A 26,096-nucleotide genomic window follows, 5' to 3' on the forward strand; every position below is an offset into this window, starting at 1 on the left:
ATCTGTGCAGCAATCATTCATTCATTCATTTTCCATACCGTGTTATTCCCAACAACAATAATGTTGATGCTTATTATTTTGTCACACTTTATTTGGACAGTCCACTGTTGATACTCAACTTCCTTTCAGGTGACTATAATGTGTCACTAAGAAGTATACTGAGTTTCAAGTGATAGTCTATAGATAGTCAATGTCTGGGCTAGGGTTAATGTTAGGGCTGGGGTTAGGCTAAGATCTGAGTTAGGGTTACATATTCTGTTGAGATGCACCAAATAGGCAACAAGCAATTTGTTGAACATCTACTTTTTGTCACCTGTTAGCTATTTACAAGTATCAACATTGGACCAACATTGGATCCAAATAAAGTGTCAGCAATATGTTTGTTAAACAATTTTTGTCATAAACAGAACTTCAGAAACCATTGTTAGCGTTACCGTAGCACTGAACCCCCTCCAAGTGCCAGAGTAACTTGACCTGCTGCATTGCTAGGAATGTATGTTCTCCCTGACAATAAGAAAAAAAGAAAGCCATAAGACAATAAGTAGATCTTGTGAATTCAGACTTTAGGAGCCAGTTGAGCTCGGCAGTTCCTGAATCCTCAGCACCATTTCCGTATAGCTCTACCCCAAAGCCAGTGTGATGCCCAGCTACCGCAACTCTGTCAATGCCTTGGCCTGGCTCCACCAGGAATCCCTCTGTGGAGCTTTAGGTGGCTCTCCCTGTTATTCTAGGCTTTTCGTGCCTCCGTTTGATCCTTTACTTATCATCCAACACAGTGATTAAATGTCTAAGTCAACCACCAGCCTTTTCCCTTTGTGATTGCATGGCAGCAGCACATTTTTCACATGCTTCCCTCCAGTGTCAACAGTGCGCCACCTGTTTTACACCCAATTACTGTACAACAGACCCCCCGCCCCCGAACACCCCCCCCCAAACAGACATACACAGGAATGCTTGACCCCACCCAGTTCAATGAACAAGAGACGGAGAGAAGCGGCTATGTGGAAGTACAGCAGAATCAGGGTCTTTTCAAAAGTCATTATAATTATAGAGATCACATAATGATATTTACAAGGGCGCAGGTGTTCAAATGTAATACACAGTTGCCACTGTGCAAAGAACAGTTGCAGCAGATGACTTGAGTTTAGGATTAAAGCAGCATGAGGCTCATCTTCTCTTATGTTTAGTGTTAACTTTAGATAACAGTGTTTTTGGGAAGCAGAGGTGATGTGTCCTCCTTGCAATATGATGGCAGAATCTGGTTGTAAAATAAGCTGATTGGTTTGTAACATGCATCAGACATCACAGTAGTTACTTATAATCCATCTGCACACATGGTCCATGTGAAAAATTTGCTCACCATATTTAGAGAGTTATTTTATGGCAATAGTTTCTCGTTTACTCTAGAATTGTGAAGAGCACTTCATCAGGATGCCAAAAAGGTAATTCAGAGTGAAAAGGACTTTGGCTGAAATACCATTAAAATCCTCCCCTTTCATTGGAAAATTTCATCAAAACTTAAATTGAATGTACCAAGATTAATGCAGGGGCGTACTGACTGACTATTTTTTGAAAATAACATAAACCCAGAAACTGAAGTGTTTTTGAGCACTATGACAGCTGCAAACAGAAGCATATTCATAAAATGCCCGCTTTGCGTTCCATGTATATCATGTTCAGGGATTTGTGGGGAGAGTGAAACTGCTTGCATGTAAAGACTCTTACGTTGGCCGGTCATTTAAGCGTGACTTGTCGGCCATAGAGACGTAGGTTGAGGCCACCGCCGCCGCCTCTCTGGGAGCCAGTGTGTTGGTCTGGGTGTTGTTTTTAACACACAGGAACGCAGACCTGGGCGTGTGGCACTGCCTTGGGCTGCGGTCTGCGGGGAAGGAGGAGAACCGAGCATCTTTCACAGAGCCAAGTCTTATGCTTCACAACCCGGGACAGTCAGAGCGCCGCTGCTGGCACAGGGGTCCAGTAAATCACCGTGTTTCTCTCTCAGGCACAAACTGTGTTGAGAGTGGAAGCCGGGGTGTGAATGAGCTCTTTGATAAGTTTGCAGTCTGAGAGCAGGGCTTTCGCTGCCTGTGGAGGAGGTGGAGGTGGGGGGGAGGTCTGGTCAAACTGTGGGGGTAACTGCAGCTCTTTGTGATGACTCAGGGCCTCTGCTGGATCTGAGAGGTCCCAGCTGACCCCTGAGCTGGGCTCTGAGTGCACATCTATGACCTTTTAACCCTGAGGGGAGAAGTAAGGGAATCAGTCTGGGAGTCTGGCCAGTTGGGGGCCGTGAAAATTTGTCACGCTCATAATGAGTGGTGGATGAGGGCAATTCAGAGAAAGCTAATCTCAGTGACAAGGATACTATTCAGTTTACTTTGCGTTACCAAAGAACTGGTGTGATAGCATCTCTGACTGGTTTAGCCGCCTGCTCTAGCCTGCAGAGCTAAGCTACTGCTCTGCGCTTATACGATTCATCCATCGCCTGGAGACAAATAGAGAGATGAAACATGAGTTGCACAAGCTTTGCTCAGACATCTGCAGCCCACAGTCCTCTATCTGAAAGATGAGAAAGTACAAAGACATGCTTAATAGAAATCAGTCAAGTTGGAACTGGGACAAAAAGATGAGAGGCAAAAGGCATAACAGGGGGTCTTGGCAGCGGAGCATAGTGGCTGTAGAGAGAAGAGTCATTAAAGTGGATGAGGACTTCTGAAGAGTGCTACTTGGACCACTGCTGCTCTAACGCATGAAGTCAGCTTACATCATTTACCATGCAATGAGAGAGGCTGTTGAGAGTGTAGGATTTGCCAGACTATTATTCTCTCTGTTATATTTTATCCACATCAATCACTCGGCACACAGAAACTTAATATAAAACGTAGAGCGGATGGGGGTTTGGACTTGGAGATGGAGGGAAAGAACAGGTTAGGTCTTGGTGCACTATAAAGTTTTAGAAGTAATACAGAAAGTAGATGTGGTCTGTGTTAGCAACATGCCTGGACTTTATCATACCACTTAAGATGACTACCTGTTGTGCACCACAGTGATGTCAACTACAGCACTTCAGCCACAGTGATGAGATTATGTTACATATATACTGAAGTTGGGTATGAATGCCTGTTTTGTATTAGGCTATAAATTTGCTCACTCAAGGCTGTCCCTCTATCATTAAATGAAATGTGGCTTGACTTTCTTTTGCTTGCTGGAAGAATCTGATTTCTTGTTTTCCTCCTCTCAACTGCTGCATGAGAGGGTAAACACAAAGATAAAATACTATACTTTACAGAAATATAGTTGTTAACCAGGAAGTTAGAAATTTAAGGCCAGGATTTGTCTGATAAATAAGTTAATGGTTGGAGAACCTGAAGCTGAAACCACACAGTAATTAACCTGATTTCCAACCACACCTCAGCTTCCCTCCTCACATCACCCCTATTTCTGTCAATGTCTCAATGTTTTCTTAAATCTGAACAAAAGACATCATGGTGGTTAACTGACACCCACAAAGATATGTAATGGAGCCATGTTGGTTTTGGCTCCCATAAACTGATACATGCGTGAAAGGCATAAGGGGCGGAAATATGGGATTACATGTCCGTATCAGTTTAAGTCAACACTCTTATCTCAGCTCATGTTTGATGTTAATATCAGAGAACGCAACCCATATCAATCTGACACTCCTTTTCCAATGGGAGGAACAAAACATTTCCGAGCAATACTCAGCGAGGCACCGGCAGCACTAAACCACAGATATTAGAAGTTAATTCCACAGAGCAAAGTCATGGGCAATAAAATCTGAGGGTTTGAAAATTTACCTGCACTGGAATGGCCAATGTAAAACCATCATCAAGTTGGTCTACCGCAAGAGTTCTCAGCTTTTTTTCCAAATTAGGACCCAAATTTAGCACATTTAGTGTCTCCCAGGGACCCAGGCTCACTCAAACTCTCAAGGACTTTTATCATGTGGGGGAGCCAATGAAAACAGAGCCATTGTGGCTCCTGATCCATAGCTCTGTTCAACTGAAAACCTCTTTTGAGTCATGGTCGGATCACCATTTTACTCAAAAACAACAGCGCTCTCTGGTGGTAGAAAAGAAGTAGCACAGCCCTTCATCGTCAGCAAATAGACCAAATGTGTGCAGTACCAAACATGACCACCAGAGTATAGTACATGTCAAGATTTATTCCAGTGCAGAAGCCATGTCCTCACCTCAACTCACCTCACAAAACTGACAGTAACCTGTAACTGAGACAGAAAATAACTCAATAAAATACATCAGAGCAATAGTCAGTGCAACCATATGTAAAAGTCTCTGCTTTTCGGTGAATATCCTATAATATACTCCGCAGAATATACTCCAGAATGTCCAAAGGCACATAAAAAAAAAATCACAAAATGTCTGAATTTACTGCAGAATGGAGACCAAACTGAATCCCTACTTGTTGAGATGCTAATCCTTAAATCATTATTGTGGGCTGCTAATCACTCCCTGAAAATCCTCTCAGAAGAATAAGACTTTCAAGCTGGTGACATTAAAGGCTGGTTTTGGTGTGGATTGTGCTGCTATTTACTCAGGTGCAAAATTACTGTGTGTCTGATTCAGTATGTAAACACTGAACCAGCTACTCAAAAGCTTCTGCACTGGAGTGGAGCAAGTGGGGAGGTTGGAAAAGGCTTTCACCTTCAGACCAGGAGAAATACTCTCTGATTTATCTAAAGTCAACATGTGCAAGTGTGTGTGTGTGCATGTATTTGTGTGTCTTTTGTGCAGGTATTTGTATTTGCTTGAAAATTTATAGGCAAATTCCAATACGTCACTAAACATTAACAGTATTGAAAGTCACCTAGAAGGAAAATACCTTATCAAGCTTCCCAAAACCTGATTGCTTCTGATCATTGACTGAACAGAACTCATGTATCGCCAGCTTGTGAGGGATGGGTTGTGGCACAAGAGCATCTGCTTGCTTAATTAAGAGCAAGATCTAAAAATCGATCCAATAAATGCCAAGCTGAGGCACTCTGCTACAGACGGGACACATTTGTAACAAGAGAATTGCTGCCAGGTTTTCTCTTTAGTGGCATATTTCAACATTTTCCTGCGCAGCAGCAAGGAAATAGCAAACTGTGTCAGCTACTTCTATTTAGCACGAGCATGTGTTGATGCTAATTTTGCCTGTCAAGTGACAATTTTGCATATTTAGAGGGTGTTTTAGTGCTCAAGAAATACTAAAATACACACTTGAATGTGTCTTAAATGTGATTTTCTAATGAGATACCAGACCAGGATTGTAGAAGAGGACCTCACACAGTGTTTGAAGCCCCCGGGACTTAAGCTTTGGGGCCCCTGTCCTGAAGAGTCGACATACCCACACCAACCATAATGTAACTCTAATCTCTCTGTCTCTTTTTCCTCTCTGTTTCTCTGTCCATCTCTCTCTGTCACACTTTCTCTCAAAATGAAAGCATTTTGCATCTGTTTGCAAGCTCAAATGGTGTGGAAACTAATGAAAAATCACAGTCTGTTGAGAGAAGTGATCATGAGAAGGTCTTGCTCACTGAAGCCTGACTGAACTCTCTCTCTCTCTCTCTCTCTCTCTCTCTCTCCATCCAATAATGCATTTTAATGTAAGATCTAAAGGTCTGATGGTGTTGGAACTAATGCAACTAGGTTCACTTGTCCCAGATATTAGTGACAACAAATTAATTTTTTATTATTGGTTTTATGACTGAAATGCATTAGAACAATTTTTTCATCAGGCAATTACTGTGCGATAATGCAATGAGAGGGAGAGAGAGAGGGGGGGAGGGAGAGAGAGAGAGAGTAGTAATTGTGCTGATACAATACAAATCTCTCGCATGGTTAACTTCTGCAGTGACACACTCTGGGCCAGGGGTTTTCAAAGTGGGGTCCAGGCACCACCAGGGGTCCTTGACAGGGTTTCCGGGGGTGCCCAGCAAAATGAGTAGTAGTTTAATTTCGCTTTTATTTCACTCCCTAGAAGTTAGTACCAGGTGAGAAGGTATAAGGATGACTGTTTTGATCAGGAGCTTCACTCTCCCCACTTTTGCTATCACCCCATTTACAGAATAGACAGTTGTATAGTTCTGTGCAAAGTCATATACAATCAGTGGTAGAAAAAGTGCTCAAATCCTTTACTCGAGTACAAGTAGCAATACCATAATGGAAAACACACCAGTAAAAGTAAAAGTCTTGCATTAAAAATTATACTTAAGTAAAAGTATAGATGTATTAGCAGTAAAATGTACTTAAGCATCAAAAGTAAAAGTAGGAAGAATGGGCCCTTTAAATTATTGATCCATTAACCCATAAGAAGTATTTTAATGTTGTAGGAGATCTAGGTGGCACTAGGTTTAACTACTCCATATACTGTTGTGCGGTTTAAACTTTAAACTTTAGTGCATCAGATTTTATGAGCTTATGGTATGTTTTGCATGTAAAACCTTATTCTGCAAACTTAAGTAACTAGTAGCCTAACTACAGCCATCAGATAAATGTAGTGGAGTAAAAAGTACAATGTTTCCCTCTGAAATGTAGTAGTAAAAGTATAAAGTCTCACAAAATGGAAATACTCAAGTAAAGTTTGCACTTTACTTGAGTATTTCCAGGGGTACCTCAGAATTGTACTTAAATACAGTATCTGTACTTTGTATATATATATATATATATATATAATAAATGTGTGTCTAGCCTATTTGGTAGTCCCTGATATTAAAAAGTTTGTGAACCCCCTACTTTAGGCTACCTAAACTCTGTGGGTAAATATGTAGGCCTATATATTTTTTGGGGAAAAGAGTTGCATTTTGATGAATCTAAATCGTCGGCATGTTCCCTTTTGGTGGCAGAGGTGTGTGCAGAGCCTGTCCCGTCCTCTCCTCTGCTGCGTCAAGTCAGACAGAGAGAACCAGAATGAGCGCTGAAGCTAGGTAATTTTGCCTTCAAAATAAAAGCATAAAAGTGCCCCTTAAAAAAAGAAGTATTAGGGTACACACATAGGGACATCCATTCACTCTACCTTAATGTATGGCTTCCTGCATTTAATATATTATTTGCTACAAAAACTTTGTAGCCTGCTTGTAACGACGTTTTCTGGGGAAAAGTGGAGCAATGACTGATGACTGACAAGATGTTGTCAAATTAATGTGATAAAATATTACTAGACATAGCATAAGTCACCAATCTATCTTGCTCAGATACTGCATAGAGGGATAATTGGTCCTGAATGCTCCCCATGAGGTAATTTGCTTCAGATATGGCTTCCAAATAATTTTTTTTGGCAGATTTTGCTTGATCGTTTTTTTCCATTATGATAATAAAAACTAAAATCAATTCTTCACTCACTCACTCAGGCCTATTGTATTATGGTCCTCAAAACCTGTTGCAGGCAACGTGCTTCAATAAGGGTTTTATTTTGAAAAGACCAACCGGAAATGGCATTATTTGTTGTGGCTGTCTTGACACTTGGTCCTCTGCATTGACAAATCTGAAGGAGGCTGGATTAGGATGAAGGTTTTAGGAGTCACATGGACCAAGTTTCTGACTGCTGTCCAGAAGCCGTTGTTACACACAGCTGCTCAGCCCGGCTCTGTGTGAAATCCTCTCACGTTGTTGTGAAACTGAGATTTCGTTTTTTAAAGTTTTCACGTAACTTTTTCCATTTCATCCAGACTGTCGGCGTTTTTATTTTTCGTGGACTTTTAATGCAGTGACCCGGTTCCGCCCCTTCAATTTTAACCATGCTGCAAACTTTAAACTTTCGCAACTGAAAAACATTTTGTGGTGTGAAACTTTCAACCGCCGCAGGAGCTAACTTTTCATTTATTTACTCATAATGACCGAGGAGAGCAAAGCAGAGCACAGAGCTGAAAGCGGGAAGGACTTGGAGAAACAGCTTCGGTTACGAGTGTGTGTCCTAAATGAACTTTTAAAGACTGAACGGGATTATGTTGGGACTCTAGAGTTTCTCTCGGTGAGTTTTGAATACAATTTTAAACAGAGACACAGCCTATAAGCATGCATTATTTTTCTCTCAATCAAAGGAAACCTCAAAACAAAAACCAAACAAAAAACAGCCAGCCTACTTAGTATGCATAGTGCATAAAGGGTCCAGAGCAAGAATTCGTCCACTCTGTACATCAGTGTCAAAGTATTGATATAAAGTAGCTTGGATGCTGCTGCAGGTTGTGAACGGGGTTTCTAACATGAAAATCAACTTGATCAGTGTTGCCTGTGCTGCTTCTCTGAATCCAGTCCTTTGATGGAGATATTAACTTTTCAGATTGCAAGTGTGAAATTGGGACAGCAGTCACAAAAAGGCATAGCACAGCTCCAGTTCTTTCACAGCCAAGTGTGAGGGTTTAATCTTGTTGCTCTTATTCTGCTCATAGGCTATAGATTAGTGTTTTGTCTGGCAATAGATTGGTCTGAAAGTATATTTCAAAAATAATTTTCCAGTATTGATCAGCACATATTTTTAACCTCTGAGGATGCCCATGGTCTTACACAGTGATATAGTAATAAATGAAAAGGTGGAAAGGTAAACCAGCTCCAGTCAAGACAAACAACCACCAGTATAATAAAGAAAAACGAATTACATTTTAAGAAAAACAAAAGCATGAATTTATGTTTCTTCTTTCTTTTCCTACCATATCCTCATATTTGATACTACTTACTATTGTGTATACCATGAATTTATATCAGCCTGCAAAGGTGGGTAAACTTACACAAATCAAAAGGTGGATAAACTGACTTTAGGTGGGTTTACCCCCCAGTACATCACTGGTTCACTACATATTGCATTGCATTGAAAGCCTTAAACTGAAGGGAAAATGAAATGGTTGTCTTCAGGGAAACCTGTATAATGGCATCTATATATCAACTCGGTGCGTGTCTGTGTTGCACCCGGGCCAGTGATTGTACTATATGATTACTCCACTTCCCACAAAGCAGAGAAAATACCTGAGAGCGCAGTCTGAGACCCTTTGCCAAGCTCTGATCAAACCCAGAAGCAGGGAGTTCTGCCAAAGCCGGCACAGGTGGACTCAAATAAAAACCACTGGGGTTGGCAACACATCTCCGGCACTGGGTTGCTGCAACGTGCTGTCAGCTTAATGGCATTTAAAAAAAACCCAACTAAACACAAATGCAGGAGGGAATTGCAACTCTCTGAAAATGTTCCCTGTTTAAATCTGCAAGTTGTAAAAAGTTGTCATTGTTTTGCAGCTGGTGATCAAATATTTTTAACTACCTTATTTGGCCAAGGAAACCGAAAAGCTATGGTTGTTGAGGATGTTAATCGTAAAAGCCCTCATGGTGAACACACCTAGAGCAACACAAACGTTGTGATGTGATCATACGATAATCATATCATGATCAAGCTGTGGGTTTTGGATGGCTTCCACTCTATTTTCTCAGCAGTTTCAGTTTCTCTGTGCAATGGGAACTTTGCAGGGAAGTGGGGTCGAGGGGGCACTGTGTTGTGTGTCATTTAGAGCGCTATTTCCCAGACCACATGTATGGATGTGGACACATTCCTCTTAGGAAGCCCCCCTACTTCCCAGATGGTTCCAATGGAGGACAGAGGGGACCAGGGAGGGGATGGGTCTTGATCTGACCGGATCCCGTATGGCCTTTCTTAGAAGCCAGTGCCATCGCTCCATCTAGAGTAATGGAGGAGGCGATTGCATGGGAGTCTTGAGGGAATGTGTCCTCTGTCCCGGTTGGGGTTTGGGGAATGCAGCCCTCCTCCCCTTTACCTCTCCTGCAGTGCTGGAACTGGGATTCATTTTAGAGCCGACGGATCCTCACAAGGCAACTCTGTTCTGGCCAGGAATGTTAGGATGGATGTATCAGATTGAAATCTGACAGCGAAAGATAGTTCAGCTGCATGTTGTAGCGTAAGGAGAGAGAGAGAGTGAGAGAGAGACAAAGAGAGACTATCTACTGTCTTATCATGTGGGAGGTCCTGGGGAGCATCACAGTGAAAGATACTCAGGATGATCAAAGACAGCCCTACTGGGGAGAGGGGTCGTATTCAAGACTTTCATCTGATCACACACCGTGCCTCCCCCATTTCCACCGCCCCACACATTACCAATGAAGAACTAGCGCTTACAAACCACATACGCTTCTCTAGAGCTACTTGTGTGTCTGGAGGTCAGAATGGAGGACTTCCTCCCCTCTGTGAGACTCCCTGGTGGGATAGGCCAGGGGACTCTGCGTGCCAGCAGGGAGAGGCGTTGACGGGATATTGCCAGAGGGGTGAGAGGGAAAAGGGTAGAGAGGGTCATGAAGTAGATATTGCCAGGAGGGCGAAGGGAAAAAGCAGGGGGTCGGGGGGGTCTTATGTGACTGGCTGGGCTTGGTGCCTTCTCTTGTAAACCATATTTCCTGGAGAAGGAATTCCTCCGAGGTTAGGAAATGCAGGGGAACAATGAGGCTCCGGCCAGTAGCAGAAGTTGAACTGTAGAACAGAGATTGTTGCTGCTGATCTGTGGAACCCAAACACAACGCAACTCGTTTGACAACACATACTGCACCACTAAGGTAGTGGAAAACAACATGGAGAACAATGATCTATGCCACAGATTATTACAGCAGCTGGTTCCAGGACAGTTTGAGCCCATTGTTGGGCCATTTCCAGCCCCTAATGGGTTGCTTTGTGATACAACTGGGAAGGCATGGTGATTTATGTGCATCTAGAAGGTGTCAGTATTGAAAAGTTTGAATTTGACTTTCTTTGGTCATATGCATAGGTAGAGCATCATCGCTTAAACTTCAAGTTATGGCTTCTACAGTAGTCTGACAGTTGGAGGAAGGCTCTAGGGAAGCGGTCTGAGATATCTCAAGCCTATCTTACATAATGGACGATTATAGCTGGAGATAGTGGGCGGCGGTGGACACTGGTGTTTATCTTGGACAGCTATGAGCCAAGAAAATGACAGTCATTCTTAGAAATGTCTCGTTGAGGGGAACGAATGAAGAGAACATGTAAACACTCCCCATAATGAGGTCTTTGCATCTCTGCTGTTTTTAAGTCAAAGTGTCAACTGGAAAACTTTGCTTAGACTCCGCCATTGTTGCTGTTGATAGAGGGATATTGAAAGCCACTCACTTGCATGATAAGCACTTAGGAGAGAATGCTTGACGGGACAATGGAGGAAACCTTTCAAGTCCTGGTTCTGGAGGGAGATCTGAGCCACAACCTTGCTTAATATATTCCCAAGAGTTTAGCTGTACGTTAAGTGGTCCCTTAGCTACCTTCCTTTCCTTAACAAAAGCCTGTTGAGCTGTGAAGCAACCACCTAATGTAATGTTTAAAACCTTTATAATCCCCTGCATAAAATGAGATTAAATGAAATGTGGCCTGAGACATTCTAATACGATGGAAGCTCTATTCCGATTGTTCTCTTATGTCTGGAGTTTATCGTTTTTTGGTTGGTTTTTTTTATATAGCTGTACACGATTATCCCTGGTACATGATTATCGTTGTTACGTTTCCTCCAAGTGAAAAAGCCATGGTCAGCTAACATGTTGGTGGTTGTTGTACATCAATAGTATCTTTCCAGTGAAAATGGCTGAAGGGAGTTGAGAAATCGGGTCTAATGGTGAAAACAGCCGCACAGATGGATCACTTATACAGACCCAGGTGTTCAAGTGAACCCAGTGTGTGTGAATGTGTGTGTGTGTGTGTATATAGAGGTCCCACGTCTCTCTCAGGGTTTGGATTTGTTTACATCTTGGCTGGGGCTGTCAGGTTGGCCCAGGCTGCTGATGTTGTCTTTGCGTGTGACACATGACCATTTGGTAGCCCTGAAGTGGGTCGGGGCAGGGGCCCGAGGAGGAGGAGGAGGGGGGGGGGGGGGGTCCATATCCTCCGGACAGACAGCTGATGACCCCACAGGTCATCACCTCTGGTTCCTATCCCCTTCCTGTCTGTTAATCTCCAGACTTCATGCCAACATCCAGCCCCCTCCTGTGATCTGATGGAAACGGGAACGGAAGATGCTGATGATCGGTGCGTCCTGATTTAATGAAAACACACACAAAGACAGAAACATGCACGTGGACGGAGACACACACACACACACACACACACACACACACACACACACACACACTTACTGATACCAATATGCGGCTACATACGGAAGCGTATTGTTTCGCCAGGTTTCCGCCAGGTTTTCTCGGAATATTGAGATATTTTCTCATTATTATCAGATCCTTTCTTGTTATTACGAGAAAAGGGTCACAAAGTTGGTTTCCCATTCGCAGCTTCTTATTGGCAAGTTAGGGGAAAATATACGGGCAAAGCTAAATGTGTTTCTAACCCTGTCAATACACACATTTCACTTGAGCTATGTAGCATAACATATTTTAACATTACTCATTCCTCTTGCCCACAGTACATCTCTAGATTTTGTAAAGGCAAACAGGAGTGCATCTGGATAATTGACACATGATGGGCATGGGGTCAAGAAAAATCTTGTCTAGTGTCTAGCTGACACTGCTGTGTGTCTTAAAGCAGTGGTTCTGTGGGCTGGGACCACCCAGGGGGTCATGAGAGGATGTTGAGGGTGGGCCGAGTCACATGATGAGTTATGGAATATAAAAAAAAGCTATTCATTTGACACATTTATTGATTTCAGTCTTTGTGACATTACTTTTTTCTTCTGAAATAAGGGACATTTGCAGGCTCTGGGCTTCTTCCAATAATAAATCAAGTGAAATAGCCTGAAACATAAAATAATCATTTGCTGTCAAAGTTCTCTGTTATTCTGTGCTCTGTGAGTTTATGCTTGAGACAGGAGGGGGTCCTGAGCAGGCAGTGTTTTTTTTTTGTGTTTTTTTTTGGGGGGGGGGGGGGAGTGACAAGCCAGAAAGGTTGAGACCTATTGTCTTTACGAGCAGGAGCTGTAGCCAAGGCAGGAAGCTGGCTGAAAGAGGGCAAAAGCTGAATGAGATGTTTATGTTTGTGTAATGAGATTTACACTGTGTGATATATTGCAGCCCCTTGTGCAAATTCATCCCAAAGCTGAAATATCCTTTGCTTAGCTATTTGAATTGGATCCTTTTTAAGTGCCAGATCAGATAAGACGGTGTGTATTCGACATGCGTGCTCACATGATGCTGCAGAGAGTTTGTGGCTTGGGCCCGGCTGAGGGCAAGTGCTTAATGCAGAGTGCCTGCCAGCGGCCATCGACTACTGCTTACACTAGTCTGTTTCTATAATGGGCTGGGCTTGGTGATAAGAGATTCCATGGAAAGCATTGCTTACACACCGGCTGCTGTTTCTTCCCTGATTGTTCTCATCTTTATCCTTTTTACTCAGAGCTGATGATCGCTCTTATCCGTCCCGTTGTCTGTCCCCCGCCCTTTACCCCTCTCATCCACATCTGACCCTTATCCCCTCACTCTTTCTGTACTAAACTATAGTTTGAACCTCTCTCTCTCTTTCTCTTTCTCTTTTTCCATCTCTGTGTCCCGGAGGCAGTGGTGGCTGCATATGTTCCATCCATTATTTTGGATGCTTTGTTGACAAGGAGCGTATTTTTCCCCTCGCTACGTGAAGGATAATTATGATCCCTATCTGTCTAATCAGGCTAGGGCTGTTTTCCCTGTCAGCGACTGGAGTCTGGAGGACTTCTAATGGAGGCTGAGTTTAAATCAGACCTGTCTTAACTCTGTCTTATCCCAGGCATATAACCACAGCTGTGTCTGTTCTGTGCATGTTTATTATGTGTGTGTGTGTGAGAGAGAGGGAGAGGGAGAGAGAGGTGAGATGTTTTTCTCCTTGACTCTTTATAATTGGATCCGGTCAGTCTCTCCTCTCTGAGAATAGGGCAGCTTCTCTCCTTGAGTCTGTCCCCAGTGTGAGGCCCCTGAACTGATGAAGTGTCTCGCTCGCATTTTAATTTCACACCGCCACCACACAAACCGCCTGCTTTGTATGTTATGTTCGCAAGAATGTACCCCATGTCATTACCCCATTACTTTTGATTTTTCATAGCGTGCATGCCTGTATGTTAATGCGTTCTCTCTGTTTGGCCACACTGTGGATTTGTATGTTGTGCTTTTAAAAATTTTTAGTGTGTGTGAATGCTCATGCACGCCATGTATATCTGTGATGTGTGTTGGTGAACCTCTTTAGTATCCAGGCTTAAAGCTTAATCTGTCTCTTTTAGCCGGGCTGAAGATGAAAGATAGCGGGGATTAGCTCGGTGACAGCGGAGCCCTCTCCTGCGGAGCTTTTTCTGTCAACCAGGTCTACAAAGAGTCCCATATCAATTAAAACACTGAATGGGATAATCCTTCATCTCACCATTCAGCAGTGCTCAGGGAGCTGCTGTTGTTTGGACATCTATTGATTTATTCATTGATCTTTACAAAAAATGATTTAGCAATTACATGGATGTAGCAAATGTGATTTAGTGTGATTACCATTGGAAAATAATCAGTAACATGCACACCTTGATTATGTCAAATTGGTTTTGTAAGTGTTGCAAAGATTGCTTCTTAGGCCCTCAACTTTAGTCAACTGCTTGTGTGTGTGTGTGTATGTGTGTGTGTCTGTGTGTGTCTTCCTACCCCACGACTTCCCCTCAACAGTTTCTGCAAATAGAAGTTACTTCTTAGTCAACCTAATTTGGTTAAATAAGTATGAAAATTACAAGAAAGTTGCTTTGGCTTATCTAGTCTATGATTTCAGGGATCAGTGTTTGAGTACAATCCTTCACATCTCCTCTCTGTCAGGGTAAAAAACTTGAAGTTCTTTAAGCAGGCTCCGGCACTGGAGAGAGTTCCTTTGCTTTTGTCTCGGAGGCCATTTTGTAAGCAGGATTTCCTTCCTTCCTGGCCCTCCCCTTCTTTACATTGTGCTGCATGTTTCCTGCTTCAACACACGCACGCGCGCACACACATACACACACACACACACGCACCACATGCACCTCCCCCACTGTCTCCGCTGGCCTGGGCAAAGCACAGTTTTGCTACAGATGCCTACTTGGCAGCCTGGACCTCCACTGCATAGGCAATAGGCTATATGGGCTATATGGGCACATACATTCAGTCCATCAAGTGGACTGAGCTCAGGAGGGAGAGGTGGTGGCGTTCTCCTGCCCAGAGGAGAAGGCGGCCTTTGATTCGGCCAGTGCCAGCTGCCTGGTCACATGGGGCTTACGTGCGACAAGTGGAAGAGTGGCAGGACTCCGGCAGACACTTGTGAGGACGTACATGCAGTGTGAAAGGGTCATCATCACAAGGGGCCCTGTGTTTGGGCTGGCACGCTCCACCGCAGGGAACATGCACACACACACACACCTGCTCAGATCAGTAGGCCTGCAGTGCCGGTTGCCGTCGTCAAACGGGCTTCAGCATAGCCAGAATTTTGCATAACACAGTTGAGAAAATGTCACATTCATATGTTTACCAACTAATTCAAAGCTCATCTGTTGCTCATTAGCCCAATTAAGGCTATTGTCTGTGAAGGACTAAATTACCAACTATGTGGTTTGGAATTTTAAACTAAAGTATGCTACAAAGTCTGCGGTGCAGCTGCTTGTACATTTTCAACTTTGATTCTGACTTTCTTGATGAATTGTTCTTAGAATATGTCCAAACACGTCTGCCTGTTCTCCCTGTGGTTTATACTCACACTTTCCATGTCATTCACGTCTCTGTCTGTGTCCGTCCTGCGTCTCTGGGCTCAGAATCCATAAACAGACGCGGCTGCCCAGCCAGACATGATGGGAAATTCCACTTCGCTCTAAATTATTTAATTAAGCACTTGACTGAGATTTGCTATAGAAGCCCTGATGGTTAGACAAGTGTCCCTCTGTCTCTGAGCAGATGCCCCGTCCGCATTCTTTCTTTCTTTCTTTCTTTCTTTCTTTCTTTCTTTCTTTCTTTTACTTTCTTTCTTTTCACACTTTCTTTCACTTTCTTTCTTTTCACTCTTTCTTTGTTTCACTCTCTTTTTCCCCCTCTGTCTTTTTTTCAGGCTGTGGAACCGTTTGTCCCCGACAGTCTAATACCTACGACTGGACCTTGTTTGAGGGACAGACAATGAGTAATCCTCCACACTTAAATCTTATACTGGCCTTTGACGTCAATTCTAGGCTGAAGCCATGACATACGTGAAGCCAATTTGGTTTCACTCATAAAAGGATAACTTAATAATTGAAAAATGACCAGGAATGTGTGGCCTAAAGTCTGGGTTAAAGTCTGACCTGAATAGAAGTTTATGTGCTTTAAAGACCCATGTTAGTGACTAGAAATTCAGTTTGTACTGTTGCCAATCACCTTAAAAGTGCAATAAATTCACTTTTTTGCTTTCATTTTCTTGTATTTTTTATTTTTATTACTCTGTGAGTCACCGGGGCGCCCCTGCACCCACATTTTTACTACATGTAGGCCTAGCGCCTGTCTTGATAACTGTGGCTGTATTATTTATGTTTGCAGTAGAGCTTTGATTGACAAGTTGATGGCCAATCACACACTGGATGACCACGCATGTAAATTGTAAACAGCGTTGGATGTGTTGGACAGAGGCTAACATAGGAGACACCAGCATATGAAAGGCAACATTACCTGCGAAGAGAAAGCGGTGGCTTCTTGCGCATAGATTATTATGCAGCGACAACTATCTGCCATGTTTGATTAGTGATTTTGGCAGTACGCAAAATCATTAGCTTCTCAAAACGAACACAGGCGGCGGGTGTGTTTGCTGAGAGTAGGAAAGGTGAAACAAAAAATGCAACCAATGATATTTACCCAATTATAATCCGATTATGAAACCAGGAAGAGTGAGCAGAGGTTTTGGTCACACAATGTTTATTTAAAATGTCACAAACCCTCATTTTCAATATTCATTCATGCTAATTTACAGCCCAAATGCCTCATAACTACACCGGAAGCTGGCAAATTGCGTTCTCCAGAGGAATGGGCCTAAAATTAGAGGTCTTATCACTGGAAATATCTCTCTAGAGTAGAGTAGCTGGGTGGGATGTGGGGTCTTGGCCAACACACTAGTGAGAGAGAGTTGCTAAAGGCTGGAGGTCAAAACAGTTAAGCAGGAGAAATGTGCCTGTACTCTTTTGGAAGAGTAAGAGGACTTAACCAAGCTGATTCAGCCATGTTGGCATGGTGGCTCCAGCTCCGTCCATTCACAGGCACAAAGATGGCATGGTGTGCAGAACCCTGGCAGCAGGGGACGTTGGTAGGGGTGGATCAGGGGAAGAGCAGGGGTGGGGGGTGCTTACATCCCAACAGTTGTGCCTGGGGAGAGAGAGGGAGAAACTGGCAGGGTAGTCGTTCAATTCTCCATTGACGGTATCCGGTTCTGTCATGTGGGAGAGAGGCTGACGCTGCATGTTTCCCTTCGCCTTGCCAGTCCTGCTGAGATGGATGGCAGGCGTCTCCAGCGGACGACTTGGAGGCCCCCAAATGGTAATCAAATGAACAATCTGGGTGTGTGTGACAGTCGTGCTTGGGAGCGCGCCACAGACTGGGAGACTGACAATTCCGCTTAGTCATCTTGCAGTTCAATAGAGTGTGCTGGTGTATGGCACTATTGGGAATTGCCAGCTATCAGTGGGTGATGGTTTGCTTGGCTGTACATGGAGATTGGGGAGGCATGGAGGGAGAGTGATAGGCCCTGGTCTCTAAAGACTAACTCTCATTTACTGGAGGCTAGTCTCACTGCTTAATATCCAATTTCACAAGCCAAAGGATCTTCCTAATATGTTGAAGATGCCTGCCATTCATAGTGCTATGATGGGTGAAATTGAACAGACCCACAGCCTCTGAGATATGCAATTTGAGGGACATGGTTACAGGCTTCGCTTTATATGTGCTCGTCTCACTCCAGTGTCACCAGTGCAAGTATTTCACCAAGAGTCGGGCACAGGCATTGGACACAGGCATGTCCATTGGATAAATTGTTTCATTCCAACTGTTTATACATCGCCGTGGGTGCTAGGGTCAATGAAAGGACAGCAATAACATCAAAGAGAATGATTTTCTACACCCTTTACAGATATTAGTGACTATAGCCTTAAAGAAAACGTCCTGGTAGGTTTAAATTTTGCATTTGTCTACAAGCTAGATATTGTCCTGCATATTTGATTCTGTTGACAGAACAGGCATTTCTCAATAACCCAAATAATTATTTAATTAATAGATACATATATATTTTTGATAGTGAGAGAATGTCAGGTCTCTACACTCTCCACTCCACTTTATTCTCAGAGTCTTCCAGTATTTATAGACTGCCTGATTTTCAAAATGACAGCAAACAAGTGTTCCTGAGACAAATGGGCTTTTGTTCAGTCGAAGAGCATCCTGTAAAAAGAATGCACACCATGCTGCCTGTCATTAATTAAAACCAGAGGCCCTGCATGGAGCTGTGCAGATGAGCCTTAATAGCCACTCCCAAGATGAACATATTAACATTCCCCGCTGTATTTATAGTGTCTGTTTCCTGTATACATTCCCAGTGGAGGAAAAGGGGCTGCTGGAGCACTTTGGGAAAACTAGCCAGAGGGCTAATGAGATGGGAAGTCCTGGAGGTGTCATCAGGACCTGTTAAAGACAGGAGGGCCCGGCTCACGGCAGAGAATCACTACAAAGAAGCTTTTCTCTCTTCTCGGATGTCCCCAGTGTGCTCTCTCTCAGCATCAGAGACTCACTGTTTTGCCTCTGGTCAGTACATCTTGGGGGAAGTTCAGGTTTCGCTTGCCAGGAATTGTGTGTGTGTGTGTGTGTGTGTGTGTGTGTGTGTGTGTGTGTGTGTGTGTGAGACCTCTGTACAGGAGATTTAACCCCTTAACATTGAATTCCCGGTTAAAAGCAGTTCCTCCCTGCAGGAAGTACAGTAAAGGCACCATATCCTCCCCACAGGATAAGACGAAGGCCAAACAAGTTTCTCTCTCTCTCTATCTCTCTCTCTCTCTCTCTCTCTCTCTCTATCTCTCTCCCCCTCTCTCTCTCTCTCTCTCTCTCTCTCTCTCTCTCTCTCTCTCTCTCTCTCTCTCTCTCTCTCTCTCTCTCTCTCTGACTCACTCATACACACACACACACACACACACACACACACACACACACACACACACACAGCAACATCCAGGGAGTCAGGTGTTTGGAAAGCTTGCCTGAGGGTACTAAAGCTGCCGGTGCACCTGTTACCTGCTGTCTTCTAACTGTTATCGCAGCGCTGTCCTCCGGGACAGATGCATGACAAAGAAACACACACACGCACGCTCGCTCACAAAGACTATTACGTTAATGAGCATACCTTCACAGTCTAGTGATTCACTCTGGTGGGCTTTGTCGTGCCGAGGCTGTTGTTTGTGTCTCCATCTCTGGCCTTGAATAGCCTTTGTCTCCTCTTTTATTTGTTAACAAGAGAGAATTTCTTTGTCTTTCACAGACGGTGGATTGGGATACATTGAATTATCTGTACCTCTGTTCAGTGTTAATATCACTCCTACATTTTTATGTTTTTGCAGCAAATGTCTTTGGGATATAAAGTGGAAATTGAATGTTTGCCTCACCAGCTTGAAGCTTGTACAGTATGTTTGTGTGTGTGTTTGTTTGCCAGCAGGCCAGTTGGAACGCCAAAGAAAATCAGTGAATCATAGTGGACAAAAGGGACAGTGTATCCAATAGACTCTGAGAATGGCCTATTCATTCTTCCAGAGTGTGATAGCGTATACCGGTGACCAGAGCCAATGGACTCACTTTGGAGCGGTTTCAATTGTGAGAATAGTTTGCAACCCCACTTTAGAGCAAAGGCAATTTAACTCTGGTAACAGTATAAGTTTTAAAAGTGTGCTGACACATGCGTTCTTTTTATTTGTTTTACTTTTGACTCCATGTAATAGAGCTGCTCCAGTGCTTTTAATTTCTGGGAGAGGACGGTGTTCAACAGTCCAACCAAGCTGTCCGCAGGGACCTAAAATGTTGTTTTGCATGTAATACATCAAACGGACCCCGTATTCTTGCCCGCTCCTCCAATGGTTTTAACTTAAATGCATAAACAGATGTTTGAGGCTAGCTTTGTACTTGACTCGAACAAATTTCTGCAGCATGGGAGCAGTTAGATAGCTTTCTTCTTTTTTTTTATCAAAGCGATTTGCTGCATCATTTTGCTCTTTTGGATCTGTTTAGCCGTCTTTTCCTCTCTGGGTGGGATTTGCATTCCCATCACAGCACATTCTGCTGTATGTGTGTGGCTGTGTGATGTGATGAAAGACATGCTCCCCTCGTCTGTTTTTTTTTTCTTGCACTTTTTCTTTCCCTTCTTCATTCTCTCGTCCCCTCATTTCACATTCTGTGTAGCCTTTCTTTGACGCAACCTCATGCGTTTGCTTGGCAAACACACAATTACACACACACATATACACACAAACACAAAGTTCATTAATGCTGAATGTCCATCCGCCATTCTGTCTTGCTGCCTTTGTATTTATTTGGAAGAGCAGGAATCTGCACCATTGTCCTCCTGTTACATCACTGTCAGTTTGCTTGTTTCAGGGAGCAAGTGGCTTGTGTTTTTGCCAAACTGGTCAAGTCCAATTCAAGGTCCTCCTCTGTCTGGCTGACACTCACACAGAGATAAAGATAAAGATATACACGGGGAGCGGCTAGCCTTCCGCTGATTCTACCTTTTCAGTTTGGCGGGGGGGCAGCGTTGCATAATGTCCATTCACTCAATGCCCTAAACTTTCTCTCAGGAACTAGGCTGGCCCAGCACACACTCTTACAGTAAGTGTTGGGTCGGCATGGAAACCGCACAACTCCGGAGCCACTTACCTTTTCCTCCATGACACTAAAGCCCAAAGGACGCAGAGTGTAGCTTTTACTATCTCACATCTGAGCAAACAATAAATTGCAATAAATTGCAGTTATTTGGAACCTGTCGCTCATGTTAGATTGAGGCAATTTTTCCAAACTGTCCAAGCGACCGCTAAATCATAGTGATTCTGTGGTACAAGGGCTGTGTGCTTTGGCCTGCAGGTCTGCTTATAGTGCAGTGTCTGATTTCATTAACTAATTTATATATATGAACATGTACTTTTTGGTGTAGTATAGCTTAAGTTGTGTGTGAAAATGTGTATTAAGTTGTAATTAGTAATTTATTTAGAAATGCTGTGTATTTTTTCAGTCAGAACATTTCTACAGCAGACCCATGATTTCTACAGCCACCCCACTGTAGCCCACAGCATGTGTGCCTGTGTTACTTGATTGATGGCAGGTATAACCACATGCAGTGATTGGACTATTCTATTCATCACACCCATCTGTTCTGTGAAATAATGAAACCTTTAATGGGGTTTTAATGTGTTTTCTCCCCTCAGCTATCAGAGTAACAATCCAAGTGATTATACCTGGGCCTCGGGGAACAAAATTACTTTTTGAGACATTTCTTTGAGACAGTTTCCTCCCTGCTTTGCATGCGGGTGTATAAATGATTAAGGATAGAAAAAGTGTAAATATCCAACATGAGAGGAAAATGGTTGGTGCAAGTGACAGCAGTTGGTGCTTAATTCCCTTGCACAGAAAGACGTTAGTGTCCCATGGCTAATCTTAGGCATCAAGTGAGTGATATGTGTGCATATGTCTGTGTGTTTGTGCATCTGTGTGTGTGTGTGTGTGGGAGAGCAGCGTGCAATTTTGGAGATGAGTCTAACTTTCCTAGAACTGCCAATGGAAAGAACATCATAAGAATATCACTGTTGTTATCCAACTCTTTTATCCTCGCTTGCCTTCTTAGCTTTACCTCTACTTTGCCTCATGTTTTCCAGAGCACCTCAGAAAGGTGCCTCAGAAACCATCTCATGTTCAAACACAATCCAGATGGGCCTTTTGAAGGCAGACAACAAAACATTGTTCAAACCTCCGTGAACACTTGTAAACTCGCACTCTTGAAGTCGCACCCTGGCTTCCGTTTCTGGGATTTAATGCTTGATTCAAAACGTCCGTCTGTCGCTGTCTGGTCACAGAATGAGAGACTGGGATCACTCACAGGTCGAGGATCGGACTGCAATGAAGTCTGCTTTTGATTCAACAGCGGCCCGTGCCCAGACATGGTGGTTTCCTGCTAGAAAGCACATCCGGTCCTAGGGAACAGAATGTGTCCTTCTGGAAGGCCATTGGCCGTCACTGAGGACAGAGACAGCAGCCATGATGGAAGACATGTGGTCCTTATCAATGGACTCGATCTGGGAAGCTCATCTGAAGTCTCAGGAAGAGCCGTTGGCTGAGTCTTCAACATTTCTCCAGCTAATTTTCTGCATGCCTTTGGCTTGTAGCCACACTCAGTGTAATACGTTTGAAATTAATGCAAAAATCCACCCAAAAACAAAATTAGTTTCAGGTCAATAAAAATTATGATCATGGACAGTCAATATTCTCTTGCTCCCAAAGCTTGAAACCAAACCAAACAGATGCTCTGCTCTGTGATGCAATCAAGAGATAAATCCTGAGCTGGCTCCACTGACAGTGAATAACAAAACTGATTTGTTGGACTCATAAAATATATTAGATTTTACAGTACATCCAAACGCTTTTGCAAATGAGCTGCACATTTACACACTGCAGTGCTATCAGGTATGGAAATGGGCCGATGTTCACCATCACCCTGGGTGTTGTTACTGTGTCCACAACTTCAGCCAGCCAGCCAGTCAGCCAGTCAGTCAGTAAGTCAGTCAGTCTCCCATTCACTGTCCATGGAGCTGTTCCAGGATTCATGTCTTGACATCATCAAGAGCTTGGCTCTCTTCTTCCTAGCTTTGGGAGAGACTTGTTCATTTCCACAAATCAAGTCTGAACTGTCAAAAATCATAGGAATAACGTGAATGGTGTTTTAAATGGATTTTTCCGTAACGCTCATGCAGGATTTGGCGTGGCCAAGCTCATGGTGACCTCACTACTTGTCTGTGTGGTGCACTTCTCTTCAGAACTACAGTAAACATGTTTTAGTTTTTAAACCAGTGCGCCGTGCTTCTTTTTGGTAAAATCAAATTAGTTGTCTCTTATCTTTTAGATTATAATACACAATTATTTATCTGTCTGAGATGAGAGTTAGAGTCTCTGCACCCCATTATGTCTTGTGTTTTTTTCTACTGTTGTTTACTTCAGATAAGCATCTGTAGTGTGGCTCCCTATCTTTTTCAGCAGAAGCCCCCTGTAGCTGTGGATATATAATTAGTGCTTTGCAGACACAGCACACAGATTATTTCCTGTTGAAGAGACTCTTCATCATCAAAATTGAAGTGTTAGATTTCCTAATGAGCCCATGTTTGGTGTCACACATCGATGATACGAAACAGTGTTTTGATGCAAATTAGCACTACTTTTCCTCAGCAAAGGTCCTACTGTAGGCCCTGTCAGGCCTATGCGAGGTCCCGTCGAAGTCTGCTCCATGTTTGTACATATTAGACTTGCTAATCAGATGCTAATGCTTGTGAGTGGCTGAGTTGCGAGGCAAGGCAGCTACAGAATGGTAATCAGCATGGAGTTGGCCTACAACAAAGAGGCTGATTATTTAAGTCCCTTTTCCATCCACAAGCCCAGATTCAAGCATTCAATTATACAGTTCTTATTGAAGTGTTGCTTGAAGTCAATACAATGTGACTAGATGTAGTGTGAATGCAGTAAATTTTTCTTGTCAACATGTTTTCCCCTAGATAGTTCACATAAGTCTGGTTTTGTAATTAGCTGGAAATGGAGATTTCCCCACTGTTTTAGCCCTACCAGAGCCATTTTTCCATCTGTTCACATTTATAAACTGAAATAAGTTTGCAATCAGCATGGCTACTGTACCGCCACTCGGTTTCGATCGTGGTAACAGCCTGTCTGGTCATTTAATTAGGTTGTTTGCATGCTTTGTGGCTGTATTATGCTATAGCTTTCCCAGCTCAGGTTGTCTGCCGTGTGGCTGCAGAGAACGGCAGATGGCATTACGGCCCTCAGAGGAGCAGTAAAGAGATGTCCAGTTATCCAGCATGCAGGAGCCGTGGTTAGGGTCAACTGCAGAGACAGATGTGACTTCTTAGTCCACAAACTGTGACTTCATGTGCACACACTGCCTTTCTATGTGGAGTTTAATCATGTTGGTCGTGAGGTTGTTGTTTTGTGTCACGCTGTACCATGAAGTGATGCTTTGTGCTGCAAAGTTGTTTTTGTTAGAACATGTTGTACTGTGCTGTGGTGTCCCTGTTATTCTGCTGTCACTTTGCCTTGGTTGTGTGTGTGTGAGTGTGTGTGTGTGTGTGTGTGTGTGTGTGTGTGTGTGTGTGTGTGTGTGTGTGTGTGTGTGTGTGTTGGCGGTGGGGGGGGTTATATTGGTGGGGTCATAACCCAGTGACGGCACACTGATTTAATGGGGTTGTGGGCTGTCGTCCTTTCCTCCTTTAAACATGAACCTGGGTTCCGACAGGCCCTGCTGTATTCTGGGTAATCTGCCTTCTACGGGGTTTTTTGCGGTCACAGTAGACGTCAACCGACAAACTGCTGGTCAAACTGACATTTCATGGCCTCATTTGTCTCTCTATTTCTTATTAAGCCTCATCATCATGAATCTTAACACATGTTGTAGCAGATAGGTTTGGTTCAGTAAAACCCAAAGGCACATTTTATTTTTCTTAGAGATCTCTGCTTAAAATCAATAACTCTGCTTTATCATACTTTCAGGATATATAGAGTAAGTGGTGTGACATGGATAATGAAAATAAATGTCAATGTGGTTTTGTGAATCTATACCAAGGAGAAAGTTTCTGCTGCTTAATAGTGCTCTTATTCACATTTGACAGCAATACGAACATTAGCTCAGTAAGAGAGGTGGGGGGTGCAATTTGTAAACATCTGAGCAAGCTGGATGGAGATAAGATTCAGGGCTATGAAATGCAATTTACTTCATAGTTTGAATTTTTTTGGACATTTTGCTTTTTCTTCAAGGTAAGCTTGTTTTGGCTTTCATCATATCTCCCCTATACTTCCCTGACGTGAAGTGCATTAAGGACATTGTCATCAATCAGAATGAAAGTGTGACATTGCCAGTTTGTTTTGCTCAGAGATTTTTTACTGAAGATAGATAAATATCACTGTCTGCCAAACTGTATTGCACACATTACCCACATAAACATAAAAATTCTATTCTTGTACCTGGATGGATGGCTTCTTTTATAAAAGCACTCCCCAAGGCAGGGTTCGGAAAATGACTAATTCCTCCATAGTCACATTTTAAGAATGAATTCTAAGTGCACCTTCTTAATTTGTCAGCCTCAGAAAGTACCCCGAAGCATTAAGTGGGTTGTCAAGGACTTGTGGTATGAAGTAGCCTGGGAACCAGCGTCCTTAGGGACTGAAGAAAGTAAGAACACTTCCCATCCATCTCAATCCACACACTGCTGGCCTCTCCGACTCCTATCCCCAGCCGTTTAACAGTGCCTTTGAAATACCATGCACTGCAATTATTATGTTTTTTTTTCCATCCAGTGCAAAGATTGTGTTTCATGTGTATCAGGTGTCCATTGTGATGGTTAGTAATTTGCTGTGGCAGCCAAGTGTTGCAGCTGCACACAAGGCCTCAATCCCACTCTTCTATTTGGCCTGTTAAACCTTTAAGGATCAGGTACAAAGAATCAGACGCCAAAATGTAATTTCATCCTGGGGCCAGTTCAAATATGTTAACTGTTGCTTTCCTCTTCAACTCTCCTTCAGGTGTTTCTACATCGTCTCAACCAGTATGCAGCCACCAAAATCGACAAGAACATCACAGAGGAAACGGTTAAGGTGAGGGTCGCTCTCTGACGCTGCTAATTACTGTGCGATTAGGACTTTGGAAAAACACCCAGCACAATTCAGTCTGATACGAGATTGAGCCCTTTAACTCTCACACTGCACACAGACCTTGTTTTCATAATGTAATCCAATGAAAGGGCCGGAAATTACATTGGAAACTAAATAAAGTGGGGCCCTTGTTTGAGGCGCTCTTTCAACCCAAAATAACCAAGTTCTGAATGAAGAAAAAAGTAGTGGGCGATCCAGGAAGCAGCTGTAAATATAATCTAT

At 43.2% G+C, this 26,096-nt stretch overlaps 1 protein-coding gene across 4 annotated transcripts in view; it reads left to right on the forward strand.

Moving 5' to 3' along the window:
* The first annotated feature begins 7,772 nt into the window (after positions 1–7,772).
* The window catches only part of prex2 (phosphatidylinositol-3,4,5-trisphosphate-dependent Rac exchange factor 2), a 97,145-nt gene continuing 78,821 nt past the window's right edge, over positions 7,773–26,096 (forward strand). For all 4 annotated transcript variants that reach the window (XM_071528188.1, XM_071528186.1, XM_071528189.1 and 1 more), the window contains exons 1-2: positions 7,773–7,989; positions 25,746–25,817. In XM_071528188.1, coding sequence (XP_071384289.1) covers positions 7,852–7,989; positions 25,746–25,817 — 210 coding nt within the window. In that variant the 5' untranslated portion in view covers positions 7,773–7,851. The remainder of the gene's footprint in view (positions 7,990–25,745; positions 25,818–26,096) is intronic.

This window comes from Centroberyx affinis, unplaced genomic scaffold (genome assembly GCF_046629955.1).
Source record: "Centroberyx affinis isolate AG114_WGS23_722 - 3 ecotype Tasmania unplaced genomic scaffold, CSIRO-AGI_Caff_v1 ptg001632l_1, whole genome shotgun sequence".
Classification (NCBI taxonomy): domain Eukaryota; kingdom Metazoa; phylum Chordata; class Actinopteri; order Beryciformes; family Berycidae; genus Centroberyx; species Centroberyx affinis.